This window comes from Haematobia irritans, chromosome 2 (assembly GCF_050003625.1).
Source record: "Haematobia irritans isolate KBUSLIRL chromosome 2, ASM5000362v1, whole genome shotgun sequence".
NCBI lineage: Eukaryota > Metazoa > Arthropoda > Insecta > Diptera > Muscidae > Haematobia > Haematobia irritans.
The window spans coordinates 17,304,401-17,323,361 of record NC_134398.1 but is presented as its reverse complement, the minus strand read 5'-3'; the positions used below and the strand labels follow the sequence as shown (position 1 = coordinate 17,323,361).

General features: G+C 25.7%; 1 protein-coding gene across 10 annotated transcripts in view; it reads left to right on the top strand.

Annotated features, from left to right (window-relative positions):
• The window catches only part of PDZ-GEF (PDZ domain-containing guanine nucleotide exchange factor), an 86,659-nt gene that overhangs the window by 44,733 nt on the left and 22,965 nt on the right, over positions 1–18,961 (top strand). For 9 of the 10 annotated variants that reach the window (XR_012718821.1, XR_012718823.1, XR_012718822.1 and 6 more), the window contains 2 exons: positions 568–883; positions 2,495–2,695. Coding sequence is in view for 7 of the 10 variants with exons in the window: in XM_075293488.1 (XP_075149603.1) it covers positions 854–883; positions 2,495–2,695 (231 nt within the window). In the remaining 3 variants the exon portion in view is untranslated. The remainder of the gene's footprint in view (positions 1–567; positions 884–2,494; positions 2,696–18,961) is intronic. The other variant, XM_075293489.1, reaches the window with a different exon arrangement.

Genomic DNA, 18,961 nt, shown 5'->3' with positions numbered 1-18,961 from the left:
GGGTTGTAGATTCGTATTCGTAATATCTCATAGCATTATTGTTACGACTTTACTCATGGGTATTGTAATTGTCATGCTGTGTACAGAAATGGAAAACTTGACACATAACAACAACACATTTTGTCTGCTTATCTGCGGCATATATAGAATTAATATAATATCCACCTAAGTGTTTGTCGTTAATGGAATCTTTAGTTGTTGTTGCATGTATAAAAAAGGAGGGCTTTGAATGATGACAATAATTTCCGGCCTCATTGTGTAGCTATAGTGGGAGATATTGTCAATTTATTTGAGGGCTCTTCCAACAAAAAATTATGGCAGACCTATTATATGCAAAAAATACATAATTGGAATATCCCTTGTCGATAGGTCATTGAGTGGAGTTTACAGAATTGGGAGGTATTATCTTGGTCCAACATGTGATAACACAGACTTAGGAGACATTAAATTATCCAGCAATCAAACTCGATTTCAGATCATTTTTGGGTATATGTGCGGCTTGCTTTTTTTTAATGCAAAACTATTTTCTTCATTTTTATTAAGCGTTTTTTATTTTTCTAATTTCAGATTACGATTAATTGAAGCTACATAAGATGGAAGTCCCCTTTTTACAAGGACTATAAATAAAGGTTTCAAATAAAAAAAAAATATCAACATATCATCATCATCCATAGGCAGTAACAATTAGGAGTGAAGCGTTAAAGACCCTCACATACAAGGATTCCAACAAATGCTTTCGATTTGATAACACAAATCAGTAAATAAAATTAAACCAAATTATCAAGTTGGAAAAACTATATCCAAATTAAAACTCTTAAAGTGATTCGAGAAAAGCGTTGCCTCTACACGACTAATGGATCCATATCATCATATACGTCAACATGTGAGTATTATAGTTTATATAAATAAACTGAAACAAAACAAAAAACACTAACAATGAAAGGCATTTGCGTAAAGACAAAATCTTATTTTTAAAGGATTTTTTTTTTCAACATTTTATTTCTATAGAAAATTTTGTCAAAATTTTATTTCTATAGAAAATTTTGTCAAAATTTTATTTCTATAGAAAATTTTGTCAAAATTTTATTTCTATAGAAAATTTTGTCAAAATTTTATTTCTCTAGAAAATTTTGTCAAAATTTTATTTCTATAGAAAATTTTGTCAAAATTTTATTTCTATAGAAAATTTTGTCGAAATCTCATTTCTATAGAAAATTTTGTCAAAATTTTATTTCTAAGAAAAAGTTGTGCAAATTTTATTTCTATAGAAAAATTTGTCAAAATTTTATTTCTCTAGAAAATTTGATCAAAATTTTATTTCTATAGAAAAATTTGTCAAAATTTTATTTCCATAGAAAAATTTGTCAAAATTTTATTTCTATAGAAAATTTTGTCAAAATTTTATTTCCAAAAAAAATTTTGTCAAAATTTTATTTCTAAAGAAAATTTTGTCAAAATTTTATTTCCAAAGAAAATTTTGTCAAAATTTTATTTCCAAAGAAAATTTTATTTCTATAGAAAATTTTATCAAAAATTTTATTTCTATAGAAAATTTGTCAAAATTTTATTTGTATAGAAAATGTTGTTAAAATTTTATTTCCAAAGAAAATTTTGGCAAAATTTTATTTCTAAAGAAAATTTTATCAAAATTTTATTTCCAAAGAAAATTTTGTCAAAATTTTATTTCTATAGAAAATTTGATCAAAATTTTATTTCCATAGAAAATTTTCTCAAAATTTTATTTCCATAAAAAATTTTCTCAAAATTTTATTTCCAAAGAAAATTTTGTCAACATTTTATTTCCAAAGAAAGATTTGTCAAAATTTTATTTCTATAGAAAATTTTGACAAAATTTTATTTCTATAGAAAATTTTGTCAAAATTTTATTTCCAAAAAAAAAAAATTGGCAAAATTTTATTTCCAAAGAAAATTTTGTCAAAATTTTATTTCCAAAGACAATTTTATCAAAATTTTATTTCCAAAGAAAATTTTGTCAAAATTTTATTTCTATAGAAAATTTTGTCAAAATTTTATTTCTATAGAAAATTTTGTCAAAAATGTATTTCTGTAGAAAATTTTGTCAAAATTTTATTTCTATAGAAAATTTTGTCAAAATTTTATTTCTATAAAAAATTTTGTCAAAATTTTATTTCTATAGAAAATTTTGTGAAATTTTATTTCTATAGAAAATTTTGTCAAAATTTTATTTCATATTTTATAATTTCCCCTCTTAACAGTGTGGCAGCCATATAAACATTCCTCCGACATTTTTTAGTGGAAATGAAGTATCAAAAAAACAAATTCAATTACACATGTCGTCGCTTGCTTTATTGCCTTTTTGTTGTTAGCTAGCTGTATAAAATATAATTTTTTATTATTAATTTAATTTCCTTTTTTTCTTTTTCTTTTTTCATACTACCATTTACCATGGAACAATACCGTTTTTTATATCTATGGCTGTGTGACCATCATGATATATGTCGATGTGCCACAGTATCAACCACCCTCTAGGCCGGAATTGCATCAAAAATGCAATCGTGGTTCACATTCAAGTGATACAAGTTCAGCGTACAGTGGCAGCGATACCATGGCATCCGTTTACGGTTCATCACTGGATGGTGAGGAGATTGATTTCTCTGGTTTGGTAGAGTCAACAGTCGATTCCGATGAAGAAGATTTAGCCGAATCTATGGACGTAAGTATTAAAATTTATTATAATAATTATTTTAAAATCAATCAAGCAATTTTTACAAATTTTAATTGAACGGAAGAGTGACCAAAAATTTTCATTATATATAGATATGGAAAATTTTATTTATTTCATGGAAAACGATTATAATGTACTGAAAGAAGACTTTTCTTTTATGAGGAACGTAATTTCAGACAAACAAAGTTTTCTTTTGCCGCTAAAAAATTTTCTTTAAGAGGAAATTAAATAGTTTAGAGACAATCGTTGAATCATTTATCGTAAATTCGGGTTTATCTGCTCTATAAGAAAATAATTTATAAGAAAGGGGGGAAGTTCGTTTGTCTAAAATTTCGTTCCTGAAGAAAGTATTTTTTCTTTCGATGTGTGTGAAAAAAACAAAGACCTTTTGCCGGACATGCTACCCACTTCAATTAATCAATTTCGTAATTTTTTTTCTGTGTACTCTTTGGACCTAGATTTACACAGAAATGGATCTATAACAATTTTATTAAATTCTATTTGTATGACATTTTCATAAAGTGCGTGGGCATTTCTGATGAAAATTCCACTTTCTCTAAACAAAGATTTTCACATGACCTTAAATTTGTTTTCATAAAATCCAATTTTTATGGCAAATTGTTTCTTTTCATAATCAATTTATCGTCACATCAGTATGTGGGCGCCAACACTAGTGCTGTAGGGTATGATGTATACTTACTTACGTATCAACTTGTTAAACCTTTCCTAACTTGCTTTGGTATGGTCTACCTTTAAGAGCATTTAAACTTTCTATTTTTACCACCACTCTTATTTATTTGTCAAACTTATTTAAATTAGTTTAGTTTTTGTTGTTTCTTTTTATTAAACAATGTTGTAAATTCAGAGCTCTACTACTTCACTATTCATTCACATGTCTTTGCCAAAACAAAACAAAATAAAAAAAAAAAACGATAGCGTTTTCCTCACAACTTTTGGAAATCGTCTACATCGTTCATAGCTGTTTTTTGTTTATGAATACCTTTAAGAAATTTGTGTGCATATTGAATTATATATTTCGTTTAGTCTTTTATATGCATGTAATAATGTGATTGCAATAAATTTGAGGTGTGCACGTGACGGGAACTTGTCGTAGATCAAGCAAAAATTTCGTGACTCAAAAGAGAAAAAAATATTGTTTGTAGTCTTTAGCGAAGACAATCACCTAGGCGTCATTATATTGCACAAGCTTGTCTATAGTCAAGATTTCTAACTCACTAGGATTTTGATCACATTCACGAGCCCTGACTCTTGAAATAAAATTTTTACAAAATTTTCTATAGAAATAAAAATTGTGACAAAATTTTCGATAGAAATAAAATTTAGACCAAATTTTCTATAGAAATAATATTTTGACAACATTTTCTATAGAAATAAAAAATTTTGACAAAATTTTCTATAGAAATAAAATTTTGACACAATGTTCTATAGAAATAAAATTTTTACATAATTTTCTACAAAAATAAAATTTTGACAAAATTTTCTATAGAAATAAAATTTTGACAAATATTTCAATAGATATAAAATTTTAACAAAATTTTCTATGGAAATAAAACTTTGATAAAAATTTGTATTGAAATAAAATTTTGACAAAGTTTTCTATAGAAATAAAATTTTGACAAAATTTTCTATAGAAATAAAATTTTGACATTTTCTATAGAAATAAAATTTTGACAAAATTTTCTACAGAAATAAAATTTTGACAAAATTTTCTATAGAAAAAAATGTTGACAAAATTTTTATTAAATTAAATTTAAATAATTATTTTTTTTTATTTCTATAGAAAATTAAATTTTGACAAAATTTTCTTTAGAAATAAAATTTTGATAAAATGTTCTATAGAAATAAAACTTTGACAAAAATTTTTATAGAAATAAAATTTTGACAAAATTTTCTATACAAATAAAATTTGGACAAAATTTTCTATAGAAATAAAATTTTGATAAAATTTTGATAACATTTTCTATAGAAATAAAATTTTGACAAAATTTCTTATTGAAATAAAATCTTGACAACATTTTTTATAGAAATCAAATTTGGACAAAATTTTCTATAGAAATAAAATTTTGACAAAATTTTCTATAGAAACAAAAATTTTGACAAAATTTTCTTTAGAAATGAAATGAAATTTTGACAAAATTTCCTATAGAAATAAAAATTTTTATTGAAATAAAATGTTGACCAAATTTTCTATAGATATAAAATTTTGACAAAATTTTCTATAGAAATAAAATTTTTACAAAATTTTCTATAGAAATAAAATATTGACAAAATTTTCGATAGAAATAAAATTTTGACAAAATTTACTACAGAAATGACATTATGACAATATTTTATACAGAAATAAAGTTTTGACAAAATTTTTTTATAGAAATAAAATTTTGACAAAATTTTCTATAGAAATAAAAATTTAACAAAATTTTCTATAGAAGTAAAAGTTTGACAAAATTTCCTTTAGAAATAGAATTTTGACAAAATTTTCTATAGAAATAGAATTTTGACAAAATTTTCTATAGAAATAAAATTTTGACAAATTTTCTATAGAAATAAAATTTTGACAAAATTTTCTATAGAAATAAAATTTTGACAAAATTTTCTATAGAAATAAAATTTTTACAACATTTTCTATAGAAATAAAATTTTGACGAAATTTTCTATAGAAATAAAACTTTTACAACTTTTTCTATAGAAATAAAAGTTTTACAACATTTTCTATAGAAATAAAATGTTGACAAAATTTTCTATAGAAATAAAATTTTTTATAGAAATTTTTATAGAAAAATTAAATTTTGACAAAATTTTCTATAGAAATAAAATTTTGACAAAATTTCTATAGAAATAAAATTGTGACAAAATTTCTATAGAAATAAAATTTTGAAAAAATTTCTTATTGAAATAATTTTTTGACAAAATTTTCTATTGAAATAAAATTTTGACAAAATTTTCTATAGAAATTGTCAAAATTTTCTTATTGAAATAAAATGTTGACAAAATTTTCTATAGAAATAAAATTTTGACAAAATTTTCTATAGAAATAAAATTTTTACAACATTTTCTATAGAAATAAAATTTTGACAAAATTTTCTATAGAAATAAAACTTTTACAACTTTTTCTATAGAAATAAAAGTTTTACAACATTTTCTATAGAAATAGAAATTTTGATCACATTCACGAGCCCTGACTCTTGAAATAAAATTTTTACAAAATTTTCTATAGAAATAAAAATTGTGACAAAATTTTCGATAGAAATAAAATTTAGACCAAATTTTCTATAGAAATAATATTTTGACAAAATTTTCTATAGAAATAAAAAATTTTGACAAAATTTTCTATAGAAATAAAATTTTTACATAATTTTCTACAAAAATAAAATTTTGACAAAATTTTCTATAGAAATAAAATTTTGACAAATATTTCTATAGATATAAAATTTTAACAAAATTTTCTATGGAAATAAAACTTTGATAAAAATTTGTATTGAAATAAAATTTTGACAAAGTTTTCTATAGAAATAAAATTTTGACAAAATTTTCTATAGAAATAAAATTTTGACATTTTCTATAGAAATAAAATTTTGACAAAATTTTCTACAGAAATAAAATTTTGACAAAATTTTCTATAGAAAAAAATGTTGACAAAATTTTTATTAAATTAAATTTAAATAATTATTTTTTTTTATTTCTATAGAAAATTAAATTTTGACAAAATTTTCTTTAGAAATAAAATTTTGATAAAATGTTCTATAGAAATAAAACTTTGACAAAAATTTTTATAGAAATAAAATTTTGACAAAATTTTCTATACAAATAAAATTTGGACAAAATTTTCTATAGAAATAAAATTTTGATAAAATTTTGATAAAATTTTCTATAGAAATAAAATTTTGACAAAATTTCTTATTGAAATAAAATCTTGACAACATTTTTTATAGAAATCAAATTTGGACAAAATTTTCTATAGAAATAAAATTTTGACAAAATTTTCTATAGAAACAAAAATTTTGACAAAATTTTCTTTAGAAATGAAATGAAATTTTGACAAAATTTCCTATAGAAATAAAAATTTTTATTGAAATAAAATGTTGACCAAATTTTCTATAGATATAAAATTTTGACAAAATTTTCTATAGAAATAAAATTTTTACAAAATTTTCTATAGAAATAAAATATTGACAAAATTTTCGATAGAAATAAAATTTTGACAAAATTTACTACAGAAATGACATTATGACAATATTTTATACAGAAATAAAGTTTTGACAAAATTTTTTTATAGAAATAAAATTTTGACAAAATTTTCTATAGAAATAAAAATTTAACAAAATTTTCTATAGAAGTAAAAGTTTGACAAAATTTCCTTTAGAAATAGAATTTTGACAAAATTTTCTATAGAAATAGAATTTTGACAAAATTTTCTATAGAAATAAAATTTTGACAAATTTTCTATAGAAATAAAATTTTGACAAAATTTTCTATAGAAATAAAATTTTGACAAAATTTTCTATAGAAATAAAATTTTGACAAAATTTTCTATAGAAATAAAATTTTTACAACATTTTCTATAGAAATAAAATTTTGACGAAATTTTCTATAGAAATAAAACTTTTACAACTTTTTCTATAGAAATAAAAGTTTTACAACATTTTCTATAGAAATAAAATGTTGACAAAATTTTCTATAGAAATAAAATTTTTTATAGAAATTTTTATAGAAAAATTAAATTTTGACAAAATTTTCTATAGAAATAAAATTTTGACAAAATTTCTATAGAAATAAAATTGTGACAAAATTTCTATAGAAATAAAATTTTGAAAAAATTTCTTATTGAAATAATTTTTTGACAAAATTTTCTATTGAAATAAAATTTTGACAAAATTTTCTATAGAAATTGTCAAAATTTTCTTATTGAAATAAAATGTTGACAAAATTTTCTATAGAAATAAAATTTTGACAAAATTTTCTATAGAAATAAAATTTTTACAACATTTTCTATAGAAATAAAATTTTGACAAAATTTTCTATAGAAATAAAACTTTTACAACTTTTTCTATAGAAATAAAAGTTTTACAACATTTTCTATAGAAATAAAATGTTGACAAAATTTTCTATAGAAATAAAATTTTTTATAAAAATTTTTATAGAAAAATTAAATTTTGACAAAATTTTCTATAGAAATAAAATTTTGACAAAATTTCTATAGAAATAAAATTGTGAAAAAATTTCTATAGAAATAAAATTTTGAAAAAATTTCTTATTGAAATAATTTTTTGACAAAATTTTCTATTGAAATAAAATTTTGACAAAATTTTCTATAGAAATGAAATTTTGACACAATTTCTTATTGAAATAAAATTTCGACCAAATTTTCTATAGAAATAAAATTTTTACATTTTCTATACACACAAAAAAATTTCACGAAAATTTTTCCAATTAAAATTTTAATTGAGTTTTAAAAAATATTCAATTAAAAATTTTATTGATTCAACAAATTTTTTAATTGAAACAAAAATAATAGTATCAATTAATTTTGTAATTGGATCAATTAAGTTTTTAATTGACCTTCAATTAATTTTTTAATTGATACTATCATTTCTGTGATTGAAGACATTTCAATTAAAAATTAATTGGATCAAATAATTTCGTGATTGAATCAGAAAAATTTTTTTTTGTGTAGAAATAAAAGTTTGACAAAATTTTCTATAGAAATAAAACTTTGACCAAATTTTCTATAGAAATAAAATTTTGACAAAATTTTCTATAGAAATGAAATTTTGACACAATTTCTTATTGAAATAAAATTTTGACAAAATTTTCTATAGAAATAAAAGTTTGACAAAAATTTCTATAGAAATAAAATTTTGTCAAAATTTTCTATAGAAATAAAATTTTGACAAAATTTTCTATAGAAATAAAATTTTGACAAAATTTTCTATAGAAATAAAATTTTATCAAAATTTTCTATAGAAACAAAAGTTTGACAAGATTTTCTTTAGAAATAAAATTTTAACAAAATTTTCTTAGAAATACAATTTTGTCAACATTTTCTATAGAAATAAAGTTTGGTTAAAATTTCTTATTGAAATAAAATTTTGACAAAATTTTCTATACAAATTTCACTCACGCTCACACCTCGACGAAGAAATTCGTCATAAAGCCAAGGTTTATATTCGGATTCATATATGTTGGGTGTTCAGAAGTTTTAAAATCAATGAATCAACGGTGATAATTGTTAAGTGGTGGTGTACTGAACCCAAGAAAAATGAAGCTTAGCTATTTACATCATTCAACAAATCTGGTGATGTCATTATATATCCGGCTAGTTGTTGTAGTCTGAGATATTTCCTGAGGGGGCCTCTTCGATCACCGTGCATATGGTGGAGTTACTCATTTGCCAGAGTAATACCCTTCGCTGGCTAGAATAGAATGTCTCAAAGCTCGTAGCGGGCATTCTGTAAAAATCAATTATGGTATTTGAAATAATTATACCGATTAATTTCCCATTTTCCGTTTGTGAATGACATACCCAATTAGAATATTTAAAGAATCCATCTTAATTTAGTATAACCACTTCCCAAACTATGCCTTAATTGAACTAGTCTGTCAAACATGAGTAATTATTTTCCTTTTGTATTTTTTGTTTTTATTTTTAACAAAACAACTTTTAAACAAAATTAAGAAATTGCATACTTAAAAAAACGTTAGTCCACCAAGGTGACAACTTCAGTGCAACCTACGCGCTTTTCGAGATACTTAGAAAAGCCATGTATGTACATTTACTACAAAGATCTGGTCGGTTAGTCAATTTTGAAATGTTGAATGAATTCATTCATGGCTTAAAAATAGGGTTTCTTTGATTTAGTCTGTCATACCATATTAAGTTTTTAAATTATCATCGGAACATAAGGGATTTCCGAAATTCGGTATCGCAAATCGCAAAATTTTATTTTGATACTCTCGGACTCCAATTTTAATTTGAATTTATCATTAAAGAGAATCGCAAAATTTTATTTTTCTTTTAACGAAAAAAAAATTGAGATACTCTCTGCTCCAACACAATTTTAATTCGAATTTATCATTAAAGAGAAAAGATTTAAGTGTATAAGTTTTAGGGTTATAAAATTATGGCAAAACGACAATTCTCCGATTTCAAATATCGGAACAGGGGAGTATATGTTGTAACCTATCATCGGTTACAGTTACAAATATCATGTTATAGCCTCAACATGTAGACCAAATAGTTGTCTTCCAAATAACACATTCTAAAACTTTATTACTCCACGAATTCTAATACAACATAGCCACTTGCAAATAGTTGAAAATTGTAATTGTTTCTATGCCAATTAACTTAAATTACAGAAAATAGAGAAAATCATATGTGTTGATATCGTTGACAATAAGAATAGATTTTAATAACAACTTATTAGTAACAAGTTCATACCTTGTTATGGCGGGAGTGTATATACACAACAAATACATTTCACATGAATGAATGAATGAACAATGGCCGCGGGTCAAATGATTTCCCCAGTCGACAAAACCGCTGCTGTACTCAACCGTTGAGAGTATGCTGTACGTGGAACCTAACTATGATAGCAGTAGCATTAACATGCCCGTTCGTGTGCGGTTATTTTTTTCCACGTCTTTCTCTTTTGGCTTTATCCATAATGCATAGCTGAACCTAAAGCATACATGGAAAAAAAATTGTAAATTCACTTTTATTTTCATAAAAAAAAGAATATTTTACCACATATTTAATGGTATAGTTGCTTTTTTATTCAACATATCTAATTATTCCCCTCAGAAGATTATATCGAACGTCCATCAGTCCTAGGGGGTTAGTAACAGGTTGGCTGATAAGTCCCCGGTCTGGCGTCGCTAGTATTAAAGGCATATTTTTTTATATAGTTCAAATGATTCGTGTCAAAATTTGACGTCTGTAAGTCAATTAGTTTGTGAGATAGAGAGTCTTTTGTGAAGCAACTTTTGTTATTGTGAAAAAAATGGAAAAAAAAGGAATTTCGTGTTTTGATAAAATACTGTTTTCTAAAGGGAAAAAATACGGTGGAAGCAAAAACTTGGCTTGATAATGAGTTTCCGGACTCTGTCCCAGGGAAATCGACAATAATTGATTGGTATGCAAAATTCAAGCGTGGTGAAATGAGCACGGAGGACGGTGAACGCAGTGGACGCCCGAAAGAGGTGGTTACCGACGAAAACATCAAAAAAATCCACAAAATGATTTTGTATGACCGTAAAATGAAGTTGATTGAGATAGCAGAGGCCTTAAAGATATCAAAGGAACGTGTTGGTCATATCATTCATAAATATTTGGATATGCGGAAGCTCTGTGCAAAATGGATGCCGCGCGAGCTCATATTTGACCAAAAACAACAACGTGTTGATGATTCTGAGCGGTGTTTGCAGCTGTTAACTCGTAATACACCCGAGTTTTTCCGTCGATATGTTACAATGGATGAAACATGGCTCCATCACTGCACTCCTGAGTCCAATCGACAGTCGGCTGAGTGGACAGCGGCCGGTGAACCGTCTCCGATGCGTGGAAAGACTCAAAAGTCCGCTGGCAAAGTAATGGCCTCTTTTTTTTGGGATGCGCATGGAATAATTTTTATCGATTATCTTGAGAAGGGAAAAACCATCAACAGTGACTATTATATGGCGTTATTGGAGCGTTTGAAGGTCGAAATCGCGGCAAAACGGCCCCATATGAATAAGAAAAAAGTGTTGTTCCACCAAGACAACGCACCGTGCCACAAGTCATTGAGAACGATGGCAAAAATTCATGAATTGGGCTTCGAATTGTTTCCCCACCCACCATATTCTCCAGATCTGGCCCCAGCGACTTTTTCTCGTTCTCAGACCTCAAAAGGATGCTCGCAGGGAAAAAATTTGGCTGCAATGAAGAGGTGATCGCCGAAACTGAGGCCAATTTTGAGGCAAAACCGAAGGAGTACTACCATAATGGTATCAAAAAATTGGAAGGTCGTTATAATCGTTGTATCGCTCTTGTAGGGAACTATGTTGAATAATAAAAACGAATTTTAACAAAACAAGTAAGTAAAGTCTAAAGTCGGGCGGGGCCGACTATATTATACCCTTCACCTCCATGTAGACCAACATTTGTGTTACCATTTCAACTACTTCAAATTTTCTGGGAACTATATAAAGGTTTGCATTTCCAGATACAAATACTTATAATGGAGACAATTTTTTGTACTTCTACAAAATCTCTAGAATTAAAATTGAAATCGGCTAACGCTCTGGAATGAAACACAATGTTAAAAAAAAAAAATATGGGAAATATGAAGCGAGAGAAATGTTGATGCAATTGTACAAAAGAGCATTTTCGATTTATCAGGCGATACTTATGTATTCGAGATATAGGACAATTTGAGTAACATTTACAATTTTTGCTACTCAGCACACACAAAAAAAAATTTTTTGATTTCAATCACGAAAATCGCGGATTCAATCATTTTTTTAATTGAAATGTCTTCAATCACGAAAATGATAGTATCAATCACCCATTTTGATTGAAAACCAACACGATTTTCAATTAAAAATTTAATTGACTTTTGTCACGGAATCAATTAATTGTGTGATTGAATCAATTAAAAACGTGATTGATTTTTAAAATAAAATTTAATCACAGTTTTAATTGAAGCAATTAAAATTTTAATTAATTTCGCGACAAAAATCAATCAACTATTTGATTCATTCAATTAAATAATTAATTGAAATTGGTTATAAATTTCGATCAAAAAATTTATATATTGCGACCCCAAAACCGTATTTAGTTTTATTTGAAATAAAAGAAAATAAGTGTTTCTTATAATATTTAATATTTTATTATTTTTTTAATTATGCAAAAGACAAACAAATTTGGTTATTTTCATTTGTGTTTTGTTCTAACATAACTTACAAATACAATTACTATCAATAACAACTATAGGGTGAAAAAATAAATTATATAAATCATTAGCTAATAACCATGTTAGCATGTTCCTTCTAATATGTAGATGCGCCTAGATTTCCAATAAATCAGCAGACTGTAAGCTAAATTAGTTTTTCTGAAAGTAAACAGAATAATTCGAATTTAATTTTGTTCAATTAAAAGTTAATTTTGTTAAATATTACCTGCATAGAATATCAAGTTCAATTCTTAGTTCCAGGTTGCAGATTTATAATCTTCGCTCGGTAATTTAATTTTAGTAACAATTCCTTTCCAAAATTTCCGCACATTGAAATCGTCTATTAAAATTTGAACCAATCAAAGACAAAAAGTAATGGGAAAGCAATGTACTATTTGGTATTATATTGATGATACTTTGCAAATTCTGGAAATAGTTAAAAATATAAATGGAAAATACATATTTTTATTATTTTCGGATATTTTTCATATTTTTAAATCCAAAAGAAAGAACTTTTTTACCATTACATAATTCAGCTCATTAGTTTATATACCAGATATACTGCTCTCTACTTGGGTTCAAACTGAAAAAGGCAGGTAAAACAAAAATGCAATTTAATGCCAACGCCACTTCGCAACTTCAAGGTGAATCTTCCAACAAACCCATACCGCTCTTGGTTTTAAGAAAACTAGGAGTGAAAAAAATTTATAATTTTAAAAGATCAATACGGTACCCACTTTTTTATTGCAAACATATTCTTATATATTTGATAAAATGGTGGAGTTGATGGGATTGATTGGTCAATTTCACGAAATAAAATTGGTCACTAAAAGAAATGAAAAAAAATATATATTCCATTGAAGTCGTTTAATGTAAACAGGCGTCAATGGAAACCCGTATTCACATTTCACAATTTCTTACCTTCAATAAACGTAGATTATTTTCCATTTTTACAATACCACAAAACACAAACACAGGTAATTTCAAATGCGTTCTCTCATATATTTTTTCAAACCTTTACCACGTGGCCATTTGTTGTTGCACACTTTATTTATTTCAACCCTTTGCTATGATTTGTTGTTGCGTTCAAAATATTTATGCACACATTTTGAATGCAGCAGACAGAATGTCGCCAATCATGTTTTTCAATTTACGCGAAAAACAAAAACCCAACCGTTCGTTATGAGTTACTTCAACAGACTTATCTCTCCGTCATACCTTGTTGAATAAATACCCATTCTCTTGTTCTCTTTTCGCTCTTTCCATTGCTCAAAATTATTCAATTTCAATCACAAAGGTGATTGGATCAATCACATGTGTAATTGGAAACGGAAAAAATGTCAATCACGTTTGTAATTGAAAATTATTTCCGAATTGATTAACAAATTGATTGAATCAATTAATATTTTAATTGGAAACGTAACAAATATCAATTATTTTTTTAATTGGTTTTTATTCGGATTTGATTAAATAATTAATTGAATCAATTAACATATTAATTGAATCCGTTTCCAAATTCAATTAAGTGTTTAATTGAAAAAATGTTGGTCATAATTTTTTGTGTGCAGTGACGATTTTACAAGGATATTGTTTAGATCTTGCCAAGATATATGGTCAAGTGTGGGTTGTGATATATTACTTGGTCAAGTCGGGCGACTTGGAGCCTTATTTAAAACTCAACCGTTCTGTGGAAAGTCTGGCATTACAGTGTGTAGGATATGACTAAGATATGGGGAAATCATCGCAGAGTTTTGTGTAAAGTGAATTTGGCCATATTTGTATAAACCGGAAGAATGAATATATGGAGGCTTTATCTAATTCTGAACCAAATTAGATAAAACTTGACACACTTAAATATCATATTAAATATATTCTACGTGGAAACTATGCAGTTAATTGGAGGAAAATCCCATTGAAAATGGGTCTAAAATATGAAATAGTCTACCATATTTTCCCAACTCTGGTGTACATATAATGTGAGTCTTTTGACATTGCCAACTATTTCAACTTCTAGAAATAATTGAAATATTAAAAATTTTATTAAATTTTTAATTCTGTGTACGTATGTATACTTTGCAAAATACATAATAAAATATTTTTTTTAAAATTTCATTATATTTAATTTTGGAACAAAACATAATTTTTATCCCATTGTCAAAACACTTTCTTGACAAACTGTATAATCTGAACCGATTTCGACTAAATTTGTCATGCATAGTTAGAATAGTAATTCTGCTATCTCTGCAAAATTTCACGTAATTTGGGAGTTTAACTTTGGCCCCCGTTGTCATTTGAGTATAAATCGGGCGAAAGATATATATAGGAGCTATATCTAAATTTGAACCGATTTCAACCAAATTTGGTACACTTACCGATACTATTAAATGTACTCCTTGTGCAAAATTTGAACTAAATCACGGCAAAACTCTGGCTTTTGAGGCCATACAAGTTCAAATCGGACGAAAGATATATATATATATAGGAGCTATATCTAAATCTGAACCGATTTCAATCTAATTTACCAAGCATTGGTAGAATGTCAATTCTACTCTTTATGTAAAATTTCACGTAAATCGGTAGTGAACTTTGGCCTCTGTGGTCATATGAGTCTAAATCGGACGAAAGATATATATGGGAACTATATCTAAATCTGAACCGATTTAGCTGATATTTTGCAAGTTTTTTGAGACTCATGAAATATTCGGATGTACTGAATTTGAAGAACATCGGTTGATAAACACGCCAATTATGACCAGATCGGGGATAAATATATATGGCAGCTATATCTAAATCTGAACCGATTTTTTCCAAAATCAATAGCGATTGTCTTTGTCCCAAAAAACGATCCTATGCCAAATTTGATGACGATCGGATTGACGACCTGTACTTTGCGCACAAAAATACATGAACAGACAGACGGACAGACAGACGGACTCATCGCTATATCGACTCAGAATTTAATTCTAAGACGATCGGTATACTAAACGATGGGTCTCAGACTTTTCCTTCTTGGCGTTACATACAAATGCACAAACTTATTATACCCTGTACCACAGTAGTGGTGATGGGTATAAAAATGTGTTTTCCTTTGTTAGACCGGGGACTTATCAGCCAACCTGTTATGGGAGCTATATCTAAATCTGAATCGATTTCAATCACATTTAACACACTTGATTATATTACCAATTGCACTTCTATGCAAAATTTCAAGCAAATCATGATAAAAAATCTGACTTATATAAATTCATATCGGGCGAATGATATATATGGGAGCATATCTAAATCTGAACCGATTTCAATCAAATTTGGCACACTTGACTCTACGGCCAAGTTTTATGTTTGTGAAAAATTTCAAGCAAATCAGTGTAAAACTCTGGCTTCTGGGCCCATATAAGTGCAAATATGAACCGATTTCTTCCAAAAATCAATAGGGTTCTATTCTGACCCAAAACACATACTTGTGCCAAATTCGATTGGACTAAAACTGCGACCTAGACTTTGATCACAAAAAAAAATGTGTTCACAGACAGACGGGCATGGCTATATCGACTCAGGAGCCCACCCTGAGCATTTTTGCCAAAGACACCATGTGTCTATCTCGTCTCCTTCTGGGTGTTGCAAACATATGCACTAACTTTTTATACCCTGTTCCACAGTGTGGCGCAGGGTATAAAGACTATTTAGTATTAAAAATAATATATGGTAATTTTTTATACTTGTTAATCATCAGCATCATTGCTTCATTTATATGTCGATCTATACTCGTATTCAGGTATAGGTTCCATAAAATAGACAATAAGTTTGGACGATTTTCGATTACCAAATAATAGCCAGAGCATAGTAGGTACCATTTAGTCAGTCCTACCTGACTTTATACTTCCCTTTCCCGATTTTAATTAAGAAAAATTTCTCAGATTATTACTTCTTCTATACAATAACTTTTTTTCGATCTGTGTACTGTTACTGTAACATTTTTCCTCTACTCGTATTTTTCTGACGTTCATTGTCCCACTTTAGGTTAATCTGGTGTGTGTTGGTTGGTGTTTTTTTACACCACCACGCAAAAACACCATACCACTCCGCGATACTACGATCATTATGATTGTTGTTTGTTTTTTTATTTTTTATTATTTTTTTTTATTTATTTTTTACAGCGACTCTAGTCTTGTACTATTGCCGTTGATCGCTTTTGCCATTGTCATTTTAGTTTGTTTGCAGAAAATTGCTGATCTATGTCTGTCCATTATGGTATGACATCGTACTATTGGAGGAAGAAGCCCTCGGCGGCTCTTCATTTGTCTGTCATCATCACTATTTGGTGCAATTTAAACAAATTTACCACATCATTTATTAGATTTGCAGTAGAAAAATATCCCAAGCTTCATTAACTTAATAGGTAATAGTCGAGCGACAAAACATGCACACACACACACATAAAACAACAAAGTTATGTAAACAAAATTTAAATATTTTACGTAAATTTTTTTTTTATATATAATTTTGGAAACACATAAAAATGTGCGAAAAATGCTACTGCCCAATTTTTATTTGAAATGGTCATAGAAAAAAATTAAAATAAAATATTTAGAAAATGCTTTTATATTTTCTTCAAAATTGTATTGAAATTGAAACTACTCTTCAACCTTAGTAATACACTCAAAAAAAGTTGACTGGAGACAAAGATTTTAATTTCGCTCTAGATATCGGTGTTGACTCCAAGCAAAGGCGCAACTTCTTTGAACTCAAGTTTTCATCTGGGTTCCATAAAATTTAAATTTGGATATCGAATTTAAATTTCTTTTTTCGTATATATTAGCAAAACTATTCACAGTTAAATGTCACTATAAAAATTTCACTTATAGCAGAAAATTCCAATTCCGCTGAAAAACATTTTGGTATTTGGTCGAAACTGGAATTGAAACCTAAAATTTTAATTTTTATAAAAAATTTTGTCAAATTTTTATTTCTATAGAAAATTTTTTCATAAAATGTTATTTCTATAGAAATAAAATTGTATCCAAATTTTATTTCTATAGAAAATTTTGGCAAAAAAAAAAAAATTTCACTTATAGCAGAAAATTCCAATTCCGCTGAAAAACATTTTGGTATTTGGTCGAAACTGGAATTGAAACCTAAAATTTTAATTTTTATAAAAAATTTTGTCAAACTTTTATTTCTATAGAAAAATTTTTCATAAAATGTTATTTCTATAGAAATAAAATTGTATCCAAATTTTATTTTTTTTTTTTTATTATTATTATCTTTATTTGTAATTTGAAGCCTTAAAGGCCAATTGAGGTAAATTACTATTAATCTACTAAAGAATAACTCCTCGAAACAAAGTTTTACTTATAATCTAAGATGGTTAAAGGTATGGAATTAAAGTTATCACAAATATAAACTTCTTAAGTCTAAAGAAAAAAAAATACAAAATTTTATAATTTTTAATAAAAAAACTACTCTTGCAATTATTATTAATATATTTTTTTTTATTGTTATTATTATTTTTATTTATGTATTTTTTTATTTGTCCAAATTTTATTTCTACAGAAAATTTTGGCAAAAATTTATTTCTATAGAAAATTTTGTCAAAATTTTATTTCTATAGAAAATTTTGTCAAAATTTTATTTCTATAGAAAATTTTATCAAAATTTTATTTCTATAGAAAATTTTGGCAAAATTTTATTTCTATAGAAAATTTTGTCAAAATTTTATTTCTATAGAAAATTTTGGCAAAATTTTATTTCTATAGAAAATTTTGTCAAAATTTTATTTCTATAGAAAATTTTATCAAAATTTTATTTCTATAGAAAATTTTGTCAAAATTTTAATTCTATAGAAAATTTTGTCAAAATTTTAATTCTATAGAAAATTTTGTCAAAATTTTATTTCTATAGAAAATTTTGTTCAAATTTTATTTCTATAGAAAATTTTGGTAAAATTTTATTTCTATAGAAAATTTTGGTAAAATTTTATTTATATAGAAAATTTTGTACAAATTTTATTTCTATACAAAATTTTGTCAAAATTTTATTTTTACAGAAAATTATGTCAAAATTTTATTTCTATAGACAATTTTGTCAAAATTTTATATCTATAGACAATTATGTCAAAATTTTATTTCTACAGAAAATTTTGTCAAAATTTTATTTCTACAGAAAATTTTGTCAAAATTTTATTTCTACAGAAAATTTTGTCAAAATTTGATTTCTATAGAAAAATTTGTCAAAATTGTATTTCTATAGAAAATTTTGTCAAAATTGTATTTCTATAGAAAATTTCGTCAAAATTTTATTCCTATAGTAA